Source organism: Panthera leo, chromosome B4, assembly GCF_018350215.1.
Source record: "Panthera leo isolate Ple1 chromosome B4, P.leo_Ple1_pat1.1, whole genome shotgun sequence".
Taxonomy (NCBI): Eukaryota; Metazoa; Chordata; class Mammalia; order Carnivora; family Felidae; genus Panthera; species Panthera leo.
In genome coordinates, this window is record NC_056685.1 from 20,518,044 (window position 1) to 20,534,075 (window position 16,032).

Consider the following 16,032-nt stretch of genomic DNA (forward strand, 5'->3'; position numbering starts at 1 on the left):
ACATCGCAAAATCTTATTTTGATCTACAGCCAAATTTGACCTGGCCCCAATCAAGTTTTCCAGCTTTGTCTCTTGCCAGATCAGCCCTCCCACGCAACGTTTCAGGCCAGTATGAATTTATCATGGCCTCTTCAACAGTCTGAGACAATCATGCATCCTTTGTCCAAGCCAGAAACTTGGAAGTATCACTGACTCCTCCCTCTTCTTCACAATAATCTGTCTGGTTAATATCTCTTTAGATATTAGATATTAGATGATATCTCTTTAGATAGTCACTTTTCTCTCTCCCTTTGCCATTAGTATTCTTCAGGCTGTCTTCACATCTGGCCTAGACTCATACAGTAGCTTCCTAAGTGGTCTTCCTGCCTCCCATCTTGTCTCCTTTCATCCATTCTCCCCAGTGTGATTGGTGATCCTTGGTTACAAAGTACAAAAACACTGACGCTAATGTTCAGATTAAATTCAAAACAGTTAAAATAGTTGATTGGGCTCTTAAGTACTTTTGTCTCTGTTAATCTCTTAGGCCTCTTTTCCCAACCCTTTTTTTGCTCCCTCTTGTACTATAGTCATACTGCATTCCAAGTTTTGTCAACATATCAAACTCTTGGTTCTTTTTTAAATGTTTATTTATTTTTGAGAGAGAGCAAGAGCAGGGGAGAGGCAGAGAGAGAGGGAGATACAGAATCCAAAGCAGGCTCCAGGTTCTGAGCTGTTAGCTCAGAGTCTGACTTGGGGCTCAGACTCACAAACATTGAGATCATGACCTGAGCTGAAGTCAGACGCTTAACCGACTGGGCCACCAAGTGCCCCCTAACTCTCTTGGTTCTGAGCTTCATTTATATAGTTCCTTCTGGTTAGAAAGCTCTCCAAGTCCTTCCCTTCCCCACTCCCTCCAGTTATTTCAGCAAATAATCTGTGATCTGCCTGAGAGCCTTCAGACCTCCATGTAGATGTCCCTTTCCTTGGGCTGCCTTCCTCAAGGCCAGGGTTAGATGCTCCACTATATTTCTGCAGAGCACCCTCTATTTCTCTTAAAAAAAATTTTTTTTAATGTTTATTTATTTTTGAGAGAGAGAGAGAGACAGAGTGTGAGCAGGAGAGGATCAGAGAGAGAGAGGGAAACACAGAAGCCAAAGCAGGCTCCAGGCTCTCAGCTATCAGCACAGAGCCCTATGTGGGGCTCGAACTCATGAACGGTGAGATCAGACCTGAGCCGAGGTCAGATGCTTAACCAACTGAGCCACCCAGGCTCCCCCTCTATTTCTTTTTTAGTTGCATATATCATAATGTTTTATTTGTTTACTTCTCATGACCCTTGTATAGCTTCCTTGAGGTCAAGGACAATTCTGTTTTCAATACCTTGCATGTTCTTTTTTTTTTTTTTTAATGTTTGTTTATTTTTGACAGAGAGAGAGAGAAAGAGACAGAGCATGAGTGGGGGAGGAGAAGAGAGAGATGGAGACACAGATTCTGAAATAGGCTCCAGGCTCTGAGCTGTCAGCAGAGAGCCTGATGTGGGGCTTGAACTCATGAATCAGGAGATCATGACCTGAGCCAAAGTTGGAGGCTTAACCGACTGAGCCAGCCAGGCACCTCTCTTAATAGATATTTCTTGAATTAATGGTGAATAATTATTCATTCCATAGTAATTCTAAAACACATAGTAGAAAAGCTCAATCTGTGGGGCCACAGAACTTTAAATATTTCTTCACAATGAAAGGAATTGATTAATTAATGAGTCATATGCATGAATAATAATAACATGTTGATGAAAAACATGGTCAACATAGGGAATTGATTCCTTTTACACTTTTATTTATTAAGCATTTACTGGTGTTTATTCTATCCCAACTAATCTGTCTAGCACTTTAGAATCTTTGACCCATTTTAATTCTCACAACTTTATGAAGTAGTTCTGGAATTTGTCGCCATTTTACATGAGGAAACTGAAACACAGAGATGTTAAGTAACCTTGTTGAGGACTGAGAAATGGCAGAGCCCAGATTTGAACCCAAACAATCTCCCTCTAGATACATACTTTTAACTACCTGGCTCGACATAAGCAGTCATGTAACAAGCAGGGCAAGAGAGTCCTATTTCTAAAGCATGAAGCTTCTTCTCCATTCTTATTGGACCCCAAACAGAATGCCCCAGTCAGATGGAAACGTTGACAGTCTAAGGTGAATCCTTTACTGTGTATTCGTTAATTGCATGTAGAAATCACTTCTAAAACTTAAATGAACTATAGCAGCAGTTTCATAGTAAATGGTCATGTAGGAAGATGTTTTAGATTACTGTTGGGATTTAAATGTTTAAAGCTTTTTAAAATTTATAACGTTTAACATTTTGTGCTTATGGTAATTTTGAGTAAAGTTGGAAAGTAAAGAGTATATATGGTAGAAATCATTTCACTTTAAGTCTAAAAAAACAAGGGCAAAAGGATTACATAGGTTACATTTCTCCAAAGAAGACATACAAGTGGACAATAAGCACATGAAAAGATGCTCAACATCACTATTCACTTGGGAAATACAAATCAAACCACAGCAAGATACCATTTCATGTCCATTAGGATGGTTATTATAAACAACAACAATTACAAATATCAAGTGTTGGTGAGAATGTGGAAAACTGGAACTCTTTGTTGGTAGGAATATAAAATGGTGCATAGAAAGTTACCATGGAAAACAGTTGATAGTTCCTCAGAAAGTTAAACATAGAGTTACCACTTGGTCTAGCAACTGTACTTAGATAGATAGATAGATAGATATGTGTATATGTACAGAAACACACACTACACACACACACACACATAAAAGAATTGAGAGCAGAGACTCAAATGGAAACTTGTACATCCACATTCATAGCAGCATTATTCAAATAACCAAAAGGTGGAAGCAGCCCAAATGTCTGTCAACAGATGCACAGATAAACGAAATGAGGTCTATACATCCAATGGAATATTATCCAGTCTTAAAAAGGAAAGAAATTCCAAAACGTGGTACAACATGGCCGAACCTTGAAAGCATTATGCTATGTGAAAAAAGTCAGACAGAAAAGGACAAATATTGTATGGTTCCACCTATATGAGATACCTAAAATAGGTCAAATAAGACACAGAGAGTAGAATAGAGGTTACCAGGAGCCTAGAGGTAGGGGGAAAGGGGAAGTTAGAGAGTGTTTGTTAGGGGATGATAAAAAGTTCTGGAAATGATAGTGATGATGGTTGCACAATTGTACTTAATCAACACTTAATTGTACACCTAAGAATGGTTAAAATGATCAATTTTGTTATGTATATTTTACCACAATAAAAAAATAAAATTTTTAAAAATTGAAAAGCAACACAAAGAAGGTGAGAGGTAACTAGGGTAACCAGAAATCTTTACTAGGGCTTAACAGTGGACCCAAAGGCCCAGTTTGCAGGTACTTGTTTTTAAAGGAACAAAGTTGGGATGTTAAATATTTTTATAAAGCACATCAGATATGTATATACATTATATACATTTAATAAGAGAATGGGATTTTTTTTTTTTTTGTCTGACATTTCCGTCCCGGTTTACATCTGTAATTGGTGTGCAAAGTCAAAGTCATTAGGCCTGTGTTGTGTTAAAAGGAATTAAAAAAAAAAAGAGCTGTGATTATTTTGAGTCTAGTTTACCATGTGCTCCCCTAGATTATTAGTTCCTTAAGAGGAGGAGCTGTCTTTGCTCATATGTGTAATCCTAGCACTTGCCGGTGGTAAACCCTGGTCCATGTTTTGAACCAATGACTGTGGGCAATCAGCAAAGTTGTCTTTGTTGTTGTTTTCGCATAACTGGAATTGCAATGTAGGTATTGAAGCAATGTCTAATTGCTTAGACAGTATGGCACTGGAACAAGAAAAATAGAAAAGAAACTCAAAGCGATAAAGTTGGGAGGGGAGGGATTGTACAGATTTATCCTATAAATTTTAGAAACATTTCACACCGTTTAATCAGCTTTTATAGAGGAGACAGAATCGTTTTATAGAGATTAGAGTATAATATGTGAATTATTTTTAATATTAGATAGTACCTGTTGGCTCCTTCAGTAGAGACCTCAGGGAGGTCATTAGCTGTCACTAGAGACCTTGCTTATCAGATATTGCAGCCATTATTCAAACTGCTGTAATTTATGCGTTCTAAATTTTCATGCATTCATTCACCAAGGACCAATCACCATGGATTCCTAATGGAAAGGAAGGTAAGGAAAAATTTCTTTTTATGTTGTATGTGCTTCTTTTCTCCTTCCTCCCTCCCTTATTACCTCCTTCTTTAGTTCCTCTTGCATCACTATCTGTGTTTTTAGGACAGACCTGTAATTAGAATAACGAAGTTTCCATGCTTAAGCTGCGTAAGGGATAAAAACATGTCCCTGGGGACTGATGATTATGAAGCACTAAGAGGCAATTCAAGGACTAGAAATTTGGGGCAATATTTTCTCTAACAAAAATGACCTTATTCAAACAAAGATATTTTAAACTTTTATAGGTGTATAGATGTAAAACTTTTCAAAAGTCCCATCGTGCTACTGTCTGAACCAAGGAATATGGGAAAAGAGTGATAGAGCAGAGGCATCCGCATAGAAGCCTAACTTGGATATTAAATACAGGGATAGAAGGAAAGGAATGGTGTGTCAGTTTATTGATTTTATTTTTCCTGGGCCAGATGTGGTAGAAGGACGGAGGAGAAAATACACAAAGCAAACAGTTCTTTTGAATATATGGGCGGCTGAAATACCTGTAGGGGGTAAAATATTTTACTGCTAAAATTACAAACTGAAAATTTCTGAAATGGGGAGACTTATGGTACAGTAGCTAAATACTATAATAATAAGCACAACTAAATTAAATATTATAGGCCCAGATAGATGAATTCACTCTTTAATTTTTCAACATAAAAGTTCAAAGTTCTCTAAGATTTCATTCAAAATCTCTAGGATGAATAAGCCAGTATAGATTTTCCAATTATATTTCAAAAGACAATAAGCCACTGCCTTCACATATATATATCCAAGGAGGAGGAAAAAAGGAAATAACCAGAATCATCAGGAAAAAAATAACATGAAACATAATTGTGATTCTTTTAAAACTATTCTTTTTTTTTTTAATTTTTTTTTCTTTTAAAACTATTCTAAAGCATACGTACACTTTATATCTCTTGGCCTTGTTACTGTATTTATTATGAAACCTCAAATATATATTAACAAATTTAGCTCTTTTTTAAGAGTATTGCCTTATTTTACTGAAAACCATGCATATTTGTTATTAAAAAATCAAGTTATATTCAACTACAACCAACCCAATTTAAAAACGGGCACACGACTTGAATAGACATTTCAACAGAGAACATGTACAATGACCAATCTAAGCACATAAAAAGACACTCACCGTCATCAGTGCTAGGGAAATGAAAATCAAAACTGCACTGAGGCACACTTCACACCTGTTAGGATGGCTATTATTTGAAAACAAAAAACAAAAGTATAGGTAAGGATGTAGAAAGAGTTGAATCCTTGTACTTTGCTGATGGGAATGGAAAGTGGTGTAGCTTTTGTGGAAAACGGCTTGGGAGTTCCTAGACAGTGGTGGTGATTACACTAAATTGCACACCAAAAATGGTTAAAATGGTAATTTTTATATCATGTATGTTTTACCACAATTAAAAAACTAAAAAAAAAAAAAAAAAAAAGGTAGGAAAGCAACTACAAAGAAGAGGTCAGCAAATTGTTTTAAATCCAACTTTCTAGAAAGAACCCATGTTAGCATTTGGTAGTCCTAATGCTTTTTCTGCACTTTAAACTTCTTGTTGTGAGGTATTTCAGAAATCACCTCTATAGAAAGTATAATTTTTTTTAAATGAATGCTTATTAATTTTTGAGAGACAGAGACAGCATGAGCGGGGGAGGAGCAGAGAGAGAGGGAGTCACGGAATCCGAAGCAGGCTCCAGGCTCTGAGCGGTCAGCACAGAGCCCGCCGCGGGGCTCGAACTCACAACCCGAGAGATCATGACCTGAGCCGAAGTCGGACGCTTAACCGACTGAGCCACCCAGGCGCCCCTCTATCCAAAGTATAGCTGGTAGTATTAGCAACAGCTATGAGCATAGACATGTTGATTTGTTGAACATGAACTATGACCGAGGCATGAGTAGACGTGCTGTGTGCCTGCAAAGTTAACTAGCCTGAGTAGGACTCAAACTTGTAACTGTGGTCTCATCCAGGATGACCTCACCAAGCCACCCTAGCCAGAAAAGTGATCATGAAATGAAAGTGGAAACTGTGAAAAGTCACGGATCACATCATGACATGTGTCTGTGATCAGTGCCATTATTCTCTGCCGATGTTATTTGGTAGTACTATTTATCTTAATTTGGGCTAATCCTAAGTGTTATCATGAATGTTTTCCTTTTATTCTATTTCAAGTGTTTCTGGATATATATAACCTTATAAAAGAATATGGAGAATATTTGCTTTTCTAGATCACCGTGGTATGTTTTTAAAAGAAAAGATGTAATTAAAATCAAGTTAAATCGCCTGCTGCAAATTAAGTAAAGTTTACAAAGTCAAGGGGCATTTTGTTCCAGTTTGAACTCTGTCATTACCTTTCTTGTAACCTTAGATGAAAACAGCTTCGGGGCGCCTGGGTGGCTCGGTCAGTTGAGCGTCTGACTTTCGGCTCAGGTCATGATCTCACAGTTGGTGGGTTCGAGCCCTGCATCAGGCTCTGTGCTGACCTCTTGCTCAGAGCTTGGAGCCTGCTTCAGATACTGTGTCTCCCTCTCTCTCTGCCCCTCCCCTGCTCACGCTTTGTCTCACTCCGTTTCTCAAAAATAAATGAATGTAAAAACAAATTTAAAAAAAACGGCGTCATTAAAGCCCAAATAGCAGTTACCTATTTTTGGGTATTTTACAGTAAGGCAAAGGTAATATGAAGAGTTGGAATATCCAAGCAGATGACCAAAATGCAATTATTTTTTATGTCTCTTTCTTCACCTCCTCAACTTTCAGTGCACATTTATTCAGCAATTATCAATGAAGAAAGCCTGAATTTCTAACCTTGCTCCACCATTTATTAGTTTTGTGATGATTTCTTAACCGTTCTCAGCCGTCATTTCCTCATCTGTAAAATAGACATACTTAATAGGGCCAACTTCATAGACTTTTTATGAGAATTCAGTGAATGGAAACAAATCCTTAAAACAATGTGTGTATATAATAAGTGCTGGATAAATACAAGCTAACTTTTACTGTGATTGCTGTGATGATGACATACCTACTGTGTATTCAACCCTAGAGTAAATATTATGAGAGCTGGTAATACAAAATACTTCCTTATCTCAAAGAATTTGTTTCTTTTTTTTTTTTTTTAATTTTTTCAACGTTTTATTTATTTTTGAGACAGGGAGAGACAGAGCATGAACAGGGGAGGGTCAGAGAGAAGGAGACACAGAATCCGAAACAGGCTCCAGGCTCCGAGCTGTCAGCACAGAGCCCGACGCGGGGCTCGAACTCACGGACCGCGAGATCATGACCTGAGCCGAAGTCGGCCGCTTAACCGACTGAACCACCCAGGCGCCCCAAGAATTTGTTTCTTTAAAGTAGTATCAGAAATCTGAATTTGCATCCCCTCATGAGTGTGAGGCCCCAGCCAAGTGGTCCCCCTAGCTCTCCTGGCTCTGAGATACATCCTGATAAAATCTCTGAAATACATTCAAGTTTAGTTGAAATCACAGAAAAGACCCAACAGTTGGAATGGAGGGGGGGCGGGGGGCGAAGGAAAACTACACAGAGATGAAAGGACCTGAACTGAGCCCTAAAAGATAGAATTTACAAAGGCTGGGGGACACCTATCCCCCCGCCCCTCCCCACCGCCCTACCATGTGCTAGGTAGGCATCAGACTACATACTCCACAGCCTTTCTCTACATTCCTTATGACAGTCCTACTGGGTCACATAGCTACTATTTGCCAAATCAGGGATTCAAACTCTTAACCTAAGTCCAAAGCCTTTCTTGTTTTCATGCTGTGCTGCTGCTTTGATAATTAGAGGTTGTATTACTTTCCGTCCGGGCCAGTTAGAGGCCTCTAAATATCCCATTCGTTTTTAGTGAAAAGTTTTTGTGTGTTTTTACTGATTTTTTCCCCCATAATTTTCTTATCTGCACAAATGCTGAATTGTATATTTGCTTTTTCATTTAAGTTTTGCTGACTTCTGTTCTTTCATAACTTAACTCAGGTGTAATGTCTTTGCTGAGGCCTCTTCTTCTGGATGTGGTCCCAACAATTCAACAGACTGCTGCATTGGCTCTTGGGAGACTGGCGAATTATAATGGTGACCTAGCAGAAGCAGTCGTGAAGGGCGACATTCTTCCACAGCTTGTTTATTCATTGGCAGAACAGAATGTAAGACTTAAAAAAAATAAGTTATACGTATTTTTTTTAGATTTAAAAGATCTGCTAGTTTGGGCACAGTTGCAAGCTTGTGGGCATTAGAATTTTAGGACGTTAATATAACCTTCAATTCTTTGAACTGCACATAAATAATACCTTTAGGGTATTTTACTTTGGAAGTGATGGGCAGTTTTTCTTCCATTACTGTTAATATAAGAAAACAGATTACACAGTTTTTAAACGAATTGTATATAAGGCAGTATTTCTGTGTATGGGAGTCTTCAATTTGTAGGATCAGTCTTAGAGAGGTGCATGGCCCCCTAGGCAAATGGAAAGTTGTTTTCAGCAATCCTTACATGCAGATGAAATCTAGTTAGTGGACACTGTAAGAGACAGCTTGGGAGCAGGGGGACAGAAGCATACAAAATGAAGGAGGATATGTGTAATGGAAGGTTTGATAAAGCATTTTATAGCAAGTATGCAAGCATGTCAGTCCTTTTCAGGGTCATCCACGAGTGCCACAATGTTTTCCCTCCTATCTTGTTCTGTACTCTGCCACCTGATAATAGTTAAGGATCTTTCTATAGGTAGGGTCTTGGTATGTTTATTCCATTTTGTTAGTTTCTTATAACCTAAGGATATATATTTCTTTTTTTAAAGTTTATTTCTTTATTTTGAGAGACAGAGAAAGAGAGAGAGGGAGAACATGAGGAGGAGAGGGGCAGAGAGAGAGAGAGAGAGAGAGAGAGAGAGAATCCTAAGCAGGCTCCGTGCTGTCAGTATAGAGCTTGATGCAGGGCTCTGAAATCAACAACTGTGAGATCATGACCTGAGCCAAAAATCCAGAGTCAGATGCTTAATAGACTGAGCCACCCAGGTGCCCCAGGATATATATTTCTTGACACATTTTTAAGATTCAATTCCTATTCGTATAACCATAACAAACCATCCAATTTAAAGATGGGCAAAAGACTTGAACAGACATCTATCCAAAGAAGACATACCGTAGCCAACCAACATGAAAGGATGCTCAGTAACATGAGTCATTAGGAAATGGAAATCAGAGCCACGGCAAGATATCACTTTACCTATGAGGATGGCCATTAAAAAAGGGAAAAGAAAAGAACAAGTGGTCAGTGAAGATTTGGAGAAATCGGGGGGCACCTGGGTGGCGCAGTCGGTTAAGCATCTGACTTCAGCCAGGTCACGATCTCGCGGTCCGTGAGTTCGAGCCCCGCGTCAGGCTCTGGGCAGATGGCTCGGAGCCTGGAGCCTGTTTCCGATTCTGTGTCTCCCTCTCTCTCTGCCCCTCCCCCGTTCATGCTCTGTCTCTCTCCCAAAAATAAATTAAAAACGTTGAAAAAAAAATTTAAAAAAAAAGATTTGGAGAAATCGGAACCCTCACGCATCGCTGATAGGAGTGTAAAATGGTACAGCTGCTATAGAAAGCAGTCAAGCAGTCAAGTTAAACCTAATTACCACATGACCCAGCAGTTCTACTCCTAGTTAGATTTCCAAAAAAAATTGAAAACAGGTGTTCAAACAAAACTTGTACACAAATGTTTACCGCAGCGTTATTCACTAGAACAAAAGAATGACTAGATAAACAAAATGTTGTACATCCATATAATGGAATATTATCAGTCATAAAAAGGGATGAGGTATCGATACAGGCTATAACATGGATAAACCTTTGCTCTAAGAGAAGGAAGCCAGACACAAAAGGCTACGTATTGCATGACTCCGTTTATAGGAAATATCCAGAATATGCAAATGCATAGAGACAGAAGCAGATTAGCAGTTGCCAGGGGCTGTGGGGACAGGGGAATGAGGAGTGGCTCCTTAACATGTATGAGATTTCTTGTTGGGCTGAGGAAAATATTCTGGAACTAGATGGTGATGTTTGCACAACACTGTGACTGTGCTAAATGCCACTGAGCTTTACACTTTAAAATGGTTCAAATGGCAAATAATATGTGTATTTTATCCTCCAAAAAAATAAATCCCAATTGTTCACATTTTTGCCTTATTTTTTAGAGATTGGAGACTCATTTCCTGCTTGTCTTATCTCTACAAGGAGTCTCAGAAATTTTGTTTTTCCTACAGGTGTTCCTCCTGTCATCGAACACTGTTAGACTTTGTTCTTCCTGGATTCTTGGCTCCTTCTTTTGGGGCAGGGTCTGTGTTTTGGTATCCCACAAAGAAGGTCCTCAGTAGAAGTTTTCTAGATGCGAATGAATGTGCACTAGCTGTAAAGCGACAAAAAAGTGCCAGGGCAGAGGTGAGGAGAAACTGAGTTATGTGAAGCAGTATTCACTTCACCTACCAGTCCTTTAACTCACTTCTCACAGGGTTTAATCTCTTCTTTATGAGGTACAAAGTCCTCTGGTGTAGTTTTTTTTTTTTTTTTTAAGGCAACTCTTTTGGTGAGGAATGGGAGAGAAGAGAGAGGAATTTGGAGAAGCGGAAATTAGGAGAAAGGGGAAATGAGATCAGAAGGTGTGAATTATAGGCACTGTAGTTAGCAGTGACTATCGATGGCCTAATAAATCTATTAATTAAGTATAATGTATTATTTCATAATCTATAATCTATTTTACAATCAGTCACTGACATAAAGTTGGACTTTATAACACATTTTAATCTCTCTCTCTGTTAACCTTTAAGTAACTAAAGAAAGATATGAAGTCAAAACATCATTATTAACATAGCATATTTCTTATATCATCAACATAGGCCAATTTTTGAAAGATAATATGTTAAAATATACTTGGTATATTTTCTCCCTCTCCTATAATTTTTATTTTATCTTAATCTTTTAGCCTAAGTAAATAGCATGCTTTCAAAACAGGTGCTGTAGTCACCTGGTCACTTTCAGTAGTCACCGTAAAGAAATAGAAACTTGGAATCCAAAACAGGGGATTACCTGGGTTCTATTCATAGAAGAAAGAGACCATTAATGTGTCAGGCTAACCATGAAACAACAGTGAGTGTTACAGCCAAATACTTCCTATACATTTAAATTTTTTAGCTATATGAAGAAAAACGTTAGCCTTGTGTTTCAGTTTTATTTTATGATGTCTTAATCTGATAAAATTTTATATAGAAAATATTACAAATATGAAGCATTACTTAAAATTCACATAATACCAAGTCATTTGTATTTATCACTAATATATATATATATATATATATATATATATATATATTTTTTTTTTTTTTTTTTTTTTTTTTTTTTTTTTTTTTTTTTCCTCAGAGGAGATAAATCACACATCCTCTTGTTTGGCTAGTTTATTTACCAGGAAAAGTTTTAAAACGTATCACGAGTGTTTCACCTTTATGTTTATCTGATGATTGGTAAGTGCGTCCCAGACCGTGGTTGTTATTTCAGGATAACTTGGGACACCAGAAAGATTAGTTGAGGTCATGAAAGGCCTACCACGCTTAGAGACTGAGGGCAAGTAAAGGAAATGAATTTGTCAGCGGACATTTTTGTTGCACATGCTAACAATCTAAGAGTTCCCCTGGGTCAAACAACTACTTTTCAGTGTAACGCAGATACAGAAAATCTCATCATTTTAGGCATTTGTAGGAAATACAATGTTTATGTTTTCTTTTATACAATTTCCAAATGCATGTTGCAGAATAAAACATTTGAAACGAAATTTAAGACTTAACGTTGTTTCAGTTTGGCACTGAACAAAAAGCAATCAGGGAACACCAAAAAAGTGACTTTGCAGGATGTTTTTTTATCTGTTGTATTCAAAAGCTGTTGAGCTTTATTTAATGTCATTTTTATGTTGGTTTTCGTCTATTTTAACTTTTGGTTTAATAAGCGCTTCATTCACTCTGAGTTTTGTCTGTTTTATCATCGTAGCGTTTTTACAAGAAAGCAGCCGCCTTTGTGCTACGAGCAGTGGGGAAGCATTCTCCTCAACTAGCTCAGGCGATCGTGGATTGCGGAGCCCTGGATACACTGGTGATATGCCTGGAAGATTTTGACCCTGGAGTCAAGGAAGCTGCAGCCTGGGCACTGGGTTACATCGCAAGACATAATGCAGGTAACGGAGCATATTTGAAAACAGGATTACTAACATTTAGATTTTTTTTAGGGAAATCGGGTTTTGCAGTTTTAATGATGTTTCCATACATTATGGGAGATAGGTTTTGAATGATGGCCAAGTTGTTTAGATCATAAATTCACCAAAAACCTACCCATTTCAGTCTTTACTTCAGTCAGCTGAAGAGCAGTGTGAGCATGGAAAGAGGGAGTGGGGAATGAGGAGAGTGAGAGATTGACAGATTCTCAAAGACCCTGGCAAATTGGTTCAGTGAAAAAATTTTAGTTTGTCATCCTTCAGGGGATTTTGGATCTTTACTCTCTCTGATGATGGGGTGCTCCAAACTAGGCGGGAGACACGTTGTGTGAATGAGTGATGTTGAAAAGATATGGACATGATAACTTTCTAGAACATATGTGTATTGAGCCCATACTGGGCAGGAAGGAGGGGAAAGAGAAGTACTTTCTCTCATAAACTGACAGCTTAATGACATCATCAAGAAGGGGCCTGGACCTCTTGTGTGAAGTTTATGCTGACAGACCTGATGGGTGAAGATTATATGGGGAATAAAATTGCCCCCACCACTTTCCAGAAGATGCCAAATAATATGAACAAATAATACAACAAGAAAATACAGTCTTAAACATATGTAAAAATGACCAACTTCTCTAGTAGTCAAAGAACTGCATATTAAAACATCAATGAAAATGTCTTTTCCCAGTTATTATTACTTAGGGAGGGGAAAAGAGTAAATCAGAATTACAGCCAAACGGTCAAGAGCACTGTGGCATTAGACAGGATCTGAGTTTGAGTCCAAGATCCGCCATTTAGTTTCTGCATGACCTTGGACATGGCTTTCAAATTTTCTGAACCTTAACTTCCTCATCTGCAGAAGAGGGCACCTAAAAGTAGGTACTTCAGAGATCTGTTGTGAGCACAATGAGATAATATACGCAAAACACTTGGGCCAGTACTTGGCACATGGTAAATATCCAATAAATCTAAGATATTAGTATTAATACTGAAGGTTGGAGAGGATATGACGGTTATGCCCATTGCTGGAGATACTATGAATTGTATAAACCTGTGCAAAGCAGTTTGGCAAGATTAATCTAAGCCATGAAAGAGTTTGTGGTTACTCTAAAAAGCCTGCTTTGGGAATTCATCCTAAGGAAAGAATTCCACAGAATGCAAAAGTTATATTCGTGTTAATGTTATTGTAGTAGTATTTGTAATATCAAAAAACCTCAAATATTTGGCAGGAATTTAGTGGTTAAATTATGGTAGTTTACCTAATGGAATTTCATTTGGCAAATTAAAAAGGTAATTATGAATCCTACATGGTAACATGGAAACATGATTGTAATGTAAAAAAGCTATAAAATTGTGTACTGCAGTTATAATCATATAAAAGTAAGTTTTTATGTGGACATAAATTACAAAGAAATACATGTTTGTGTTACTAGGGTGATAGGATTCAAGGTACATTTTCTTTGTTTTCCAGATTTTTCGGTGTGTATGCATGCATAAAATAATGGCTATCACTTATTGAGTAATTACTGTGTGCCTGGCTCTGTGCAGTGTGCTCCAGATACATTATCTTGTTTTGATTACAGCTACCCCTAGGGTAGGTGTTACTTTCCCTGTTAGACAGAGGAAGAAAATATGACTTAGAAAGGATACCTGAAGTGATGGTAATTGTGGAACCAGAATTTGAGTCTACATCTGTCTGACTCCAAAGCCCATATTAGCCACTGCCCGTAAACAGCTTCACTAAATATTTCTTAAAAGAGCACCGAAGAAGAAATTCAAAACAGAAACAGGAAGAGGCTCTCCCATGGTGATGTGTAATTTGGTTCTTAAAATGCTGACACTATTAGAAAAAGGAAAGAAAATTATACAAAAATAAGAAAAAAAAACTATTGTCATGCCTAAAATGATTCTGAATTCGTATATTAAAATTATTTCCTCCCCATATATGGATTTTGGTTTTGCAAATAGATTCTCATTAGGACTATTTTTTAATATATGTTGACTGAAGAAACTAAGGCAGTGTTTTAAATTAGAAGCTGGTTATCATGGGGAAACTATATGCATATATTTAGGTTTGGGGTTTTGTTTTTTGTTTTATGTTGTGTTTTTTGTTTTTGTTTTGTTTTGTTTGTTCAGAGGAACTTATGGCAAACGGCTTCTAACATGAGTATCTGAAAACGTGATACAAAGGAGCTTTGAGGGACAGTCAGACAGATATACTCTCAGGCAGGTGCCTATAGACAACCTTTTCATCTCTCCCTTTTGTTGAGTCTGAGGCTAAATGATTATAGTTCATAAATAGGATCTGTCTTAGGGATTCCATTCCAATTTCTTGCTATAATCTGGCTCCCACATGGCATTCCCACTATAATTTCAGTATTTCACAGTAGTTAGGGGCCTGGGACCCAGAAGCTCCCAGAAGAGATTACTGCATAGATTTCTCAGAAGGAAAGGGAATTGTTACCCAGTAGGCAATAAAATAAGTCATCATTCACATCCTGAATCAGTGAAAATAGATGGTGTACCTCTAAATAACCTGATTTCTTTTTCAATGATCTCCTAAAAATAGAATATGTTAGATTGATGGGAGGGCGTTCATTCAGTGTTTTCTTCTTAGTATTAGCGGTAAAATGTTTTATTAGGCAGTTCAGGAAATACACACCTTACATGGAGACACAAGAGAAACAAAGTGTACCTTTAAGGGCAATAGAAGGAAAACGCTTTGTGTCTAGGAAACAAAAAGAAAGTAAGCACACAATTAGTCAAACAGGCATCATCTGACTTTTTCAAATTGAAAAATACAATTTCCGAAAGTGACTTCTATATGTAGATTTGGAAGCATTTTACAGATAATTCAAAGGGAACTGGGATGAACAACGTGAAATGGTGTTTTCGTTTTTATTTCTGTATAAATCCTGTCATTAAATTTCTGTGGTTGAATCACCAGTTATTGAATACACCTGATACATGCATGTACCTCTCACTTTGAAGATAAGTTATTTCTTTATATTTTTTCCTGCCTTTTAGTAAAAGCTGAGGTAAATTCTTCTCAGATTGGTTCTTCTTCCTTCTTGCCAGTTTCTCCCACTCTGCAGCACTGTTCCGTTAACACATTTTCCTCATCGGCGTCACCCTCTCGCTGTTTCCAAGGACTAGTCTTGCTTTGGGAGATACAAGGAGTGGGGCCCACGGCCTGTGTGGACGGGGAGCGTGAGGGGGGAGGAAGAAAGAACCACGGGTCTCTTGAGGGGCAGGGCTTCTACACGGAAGGGCCCAAAAGGGCACTTGGCCATGCTCCCCGCAGGCCCTCAGGCAGGCCCCGCTTCCCTGCTCCCCCCTGGCGGCCTCTCTCTGGCCTCCTCACTGTTCAGCAGCTTCCTGGAGGAGAGCTTCCCGTGACCTCGTGTCCAGGGTGTGGCAGCAGTGAGGGTGGCACGTGGGACCGAGGTGAGAGCAACAGCCTGGCTGCAAGTGTCAGGAAGGAGGAGCCCTGCAAGCGTTTTATAGGAGTGGTTTTCCCCATTTGGG

At 38.2% G+C, this 16,032-nt stretch overlaps 1 protein-coding gene across 3 annotated transcripts in view; it reads left to right on the forward strand.

The window, feature by feature from the left end:
• The window catches only part of SPAG6 (sperm associated antigen 6), a 65,711-nt gene that overhangs the window by 12,031 nt on the left and 37,648 nt on the right, over positions 1–16,032 (forward strand). For all 3 annotated transcript variants that reach the window (XM_042945085.1, XM_042945086.1, XM_042945087.1), the window contains exons 3-4: positions 8,256–8,422; positions 12,288–12,471. In XM_042945085.1, coding sequence (XP_042801019.1) covers positions 8,256–8,422; positions 12,288–12,471 — 351 coding nt within the window. The remainder of the gene's footprint in view (positions 1–8,255; positions 8,423–12,287; positions 12,472–16,032) is intronic.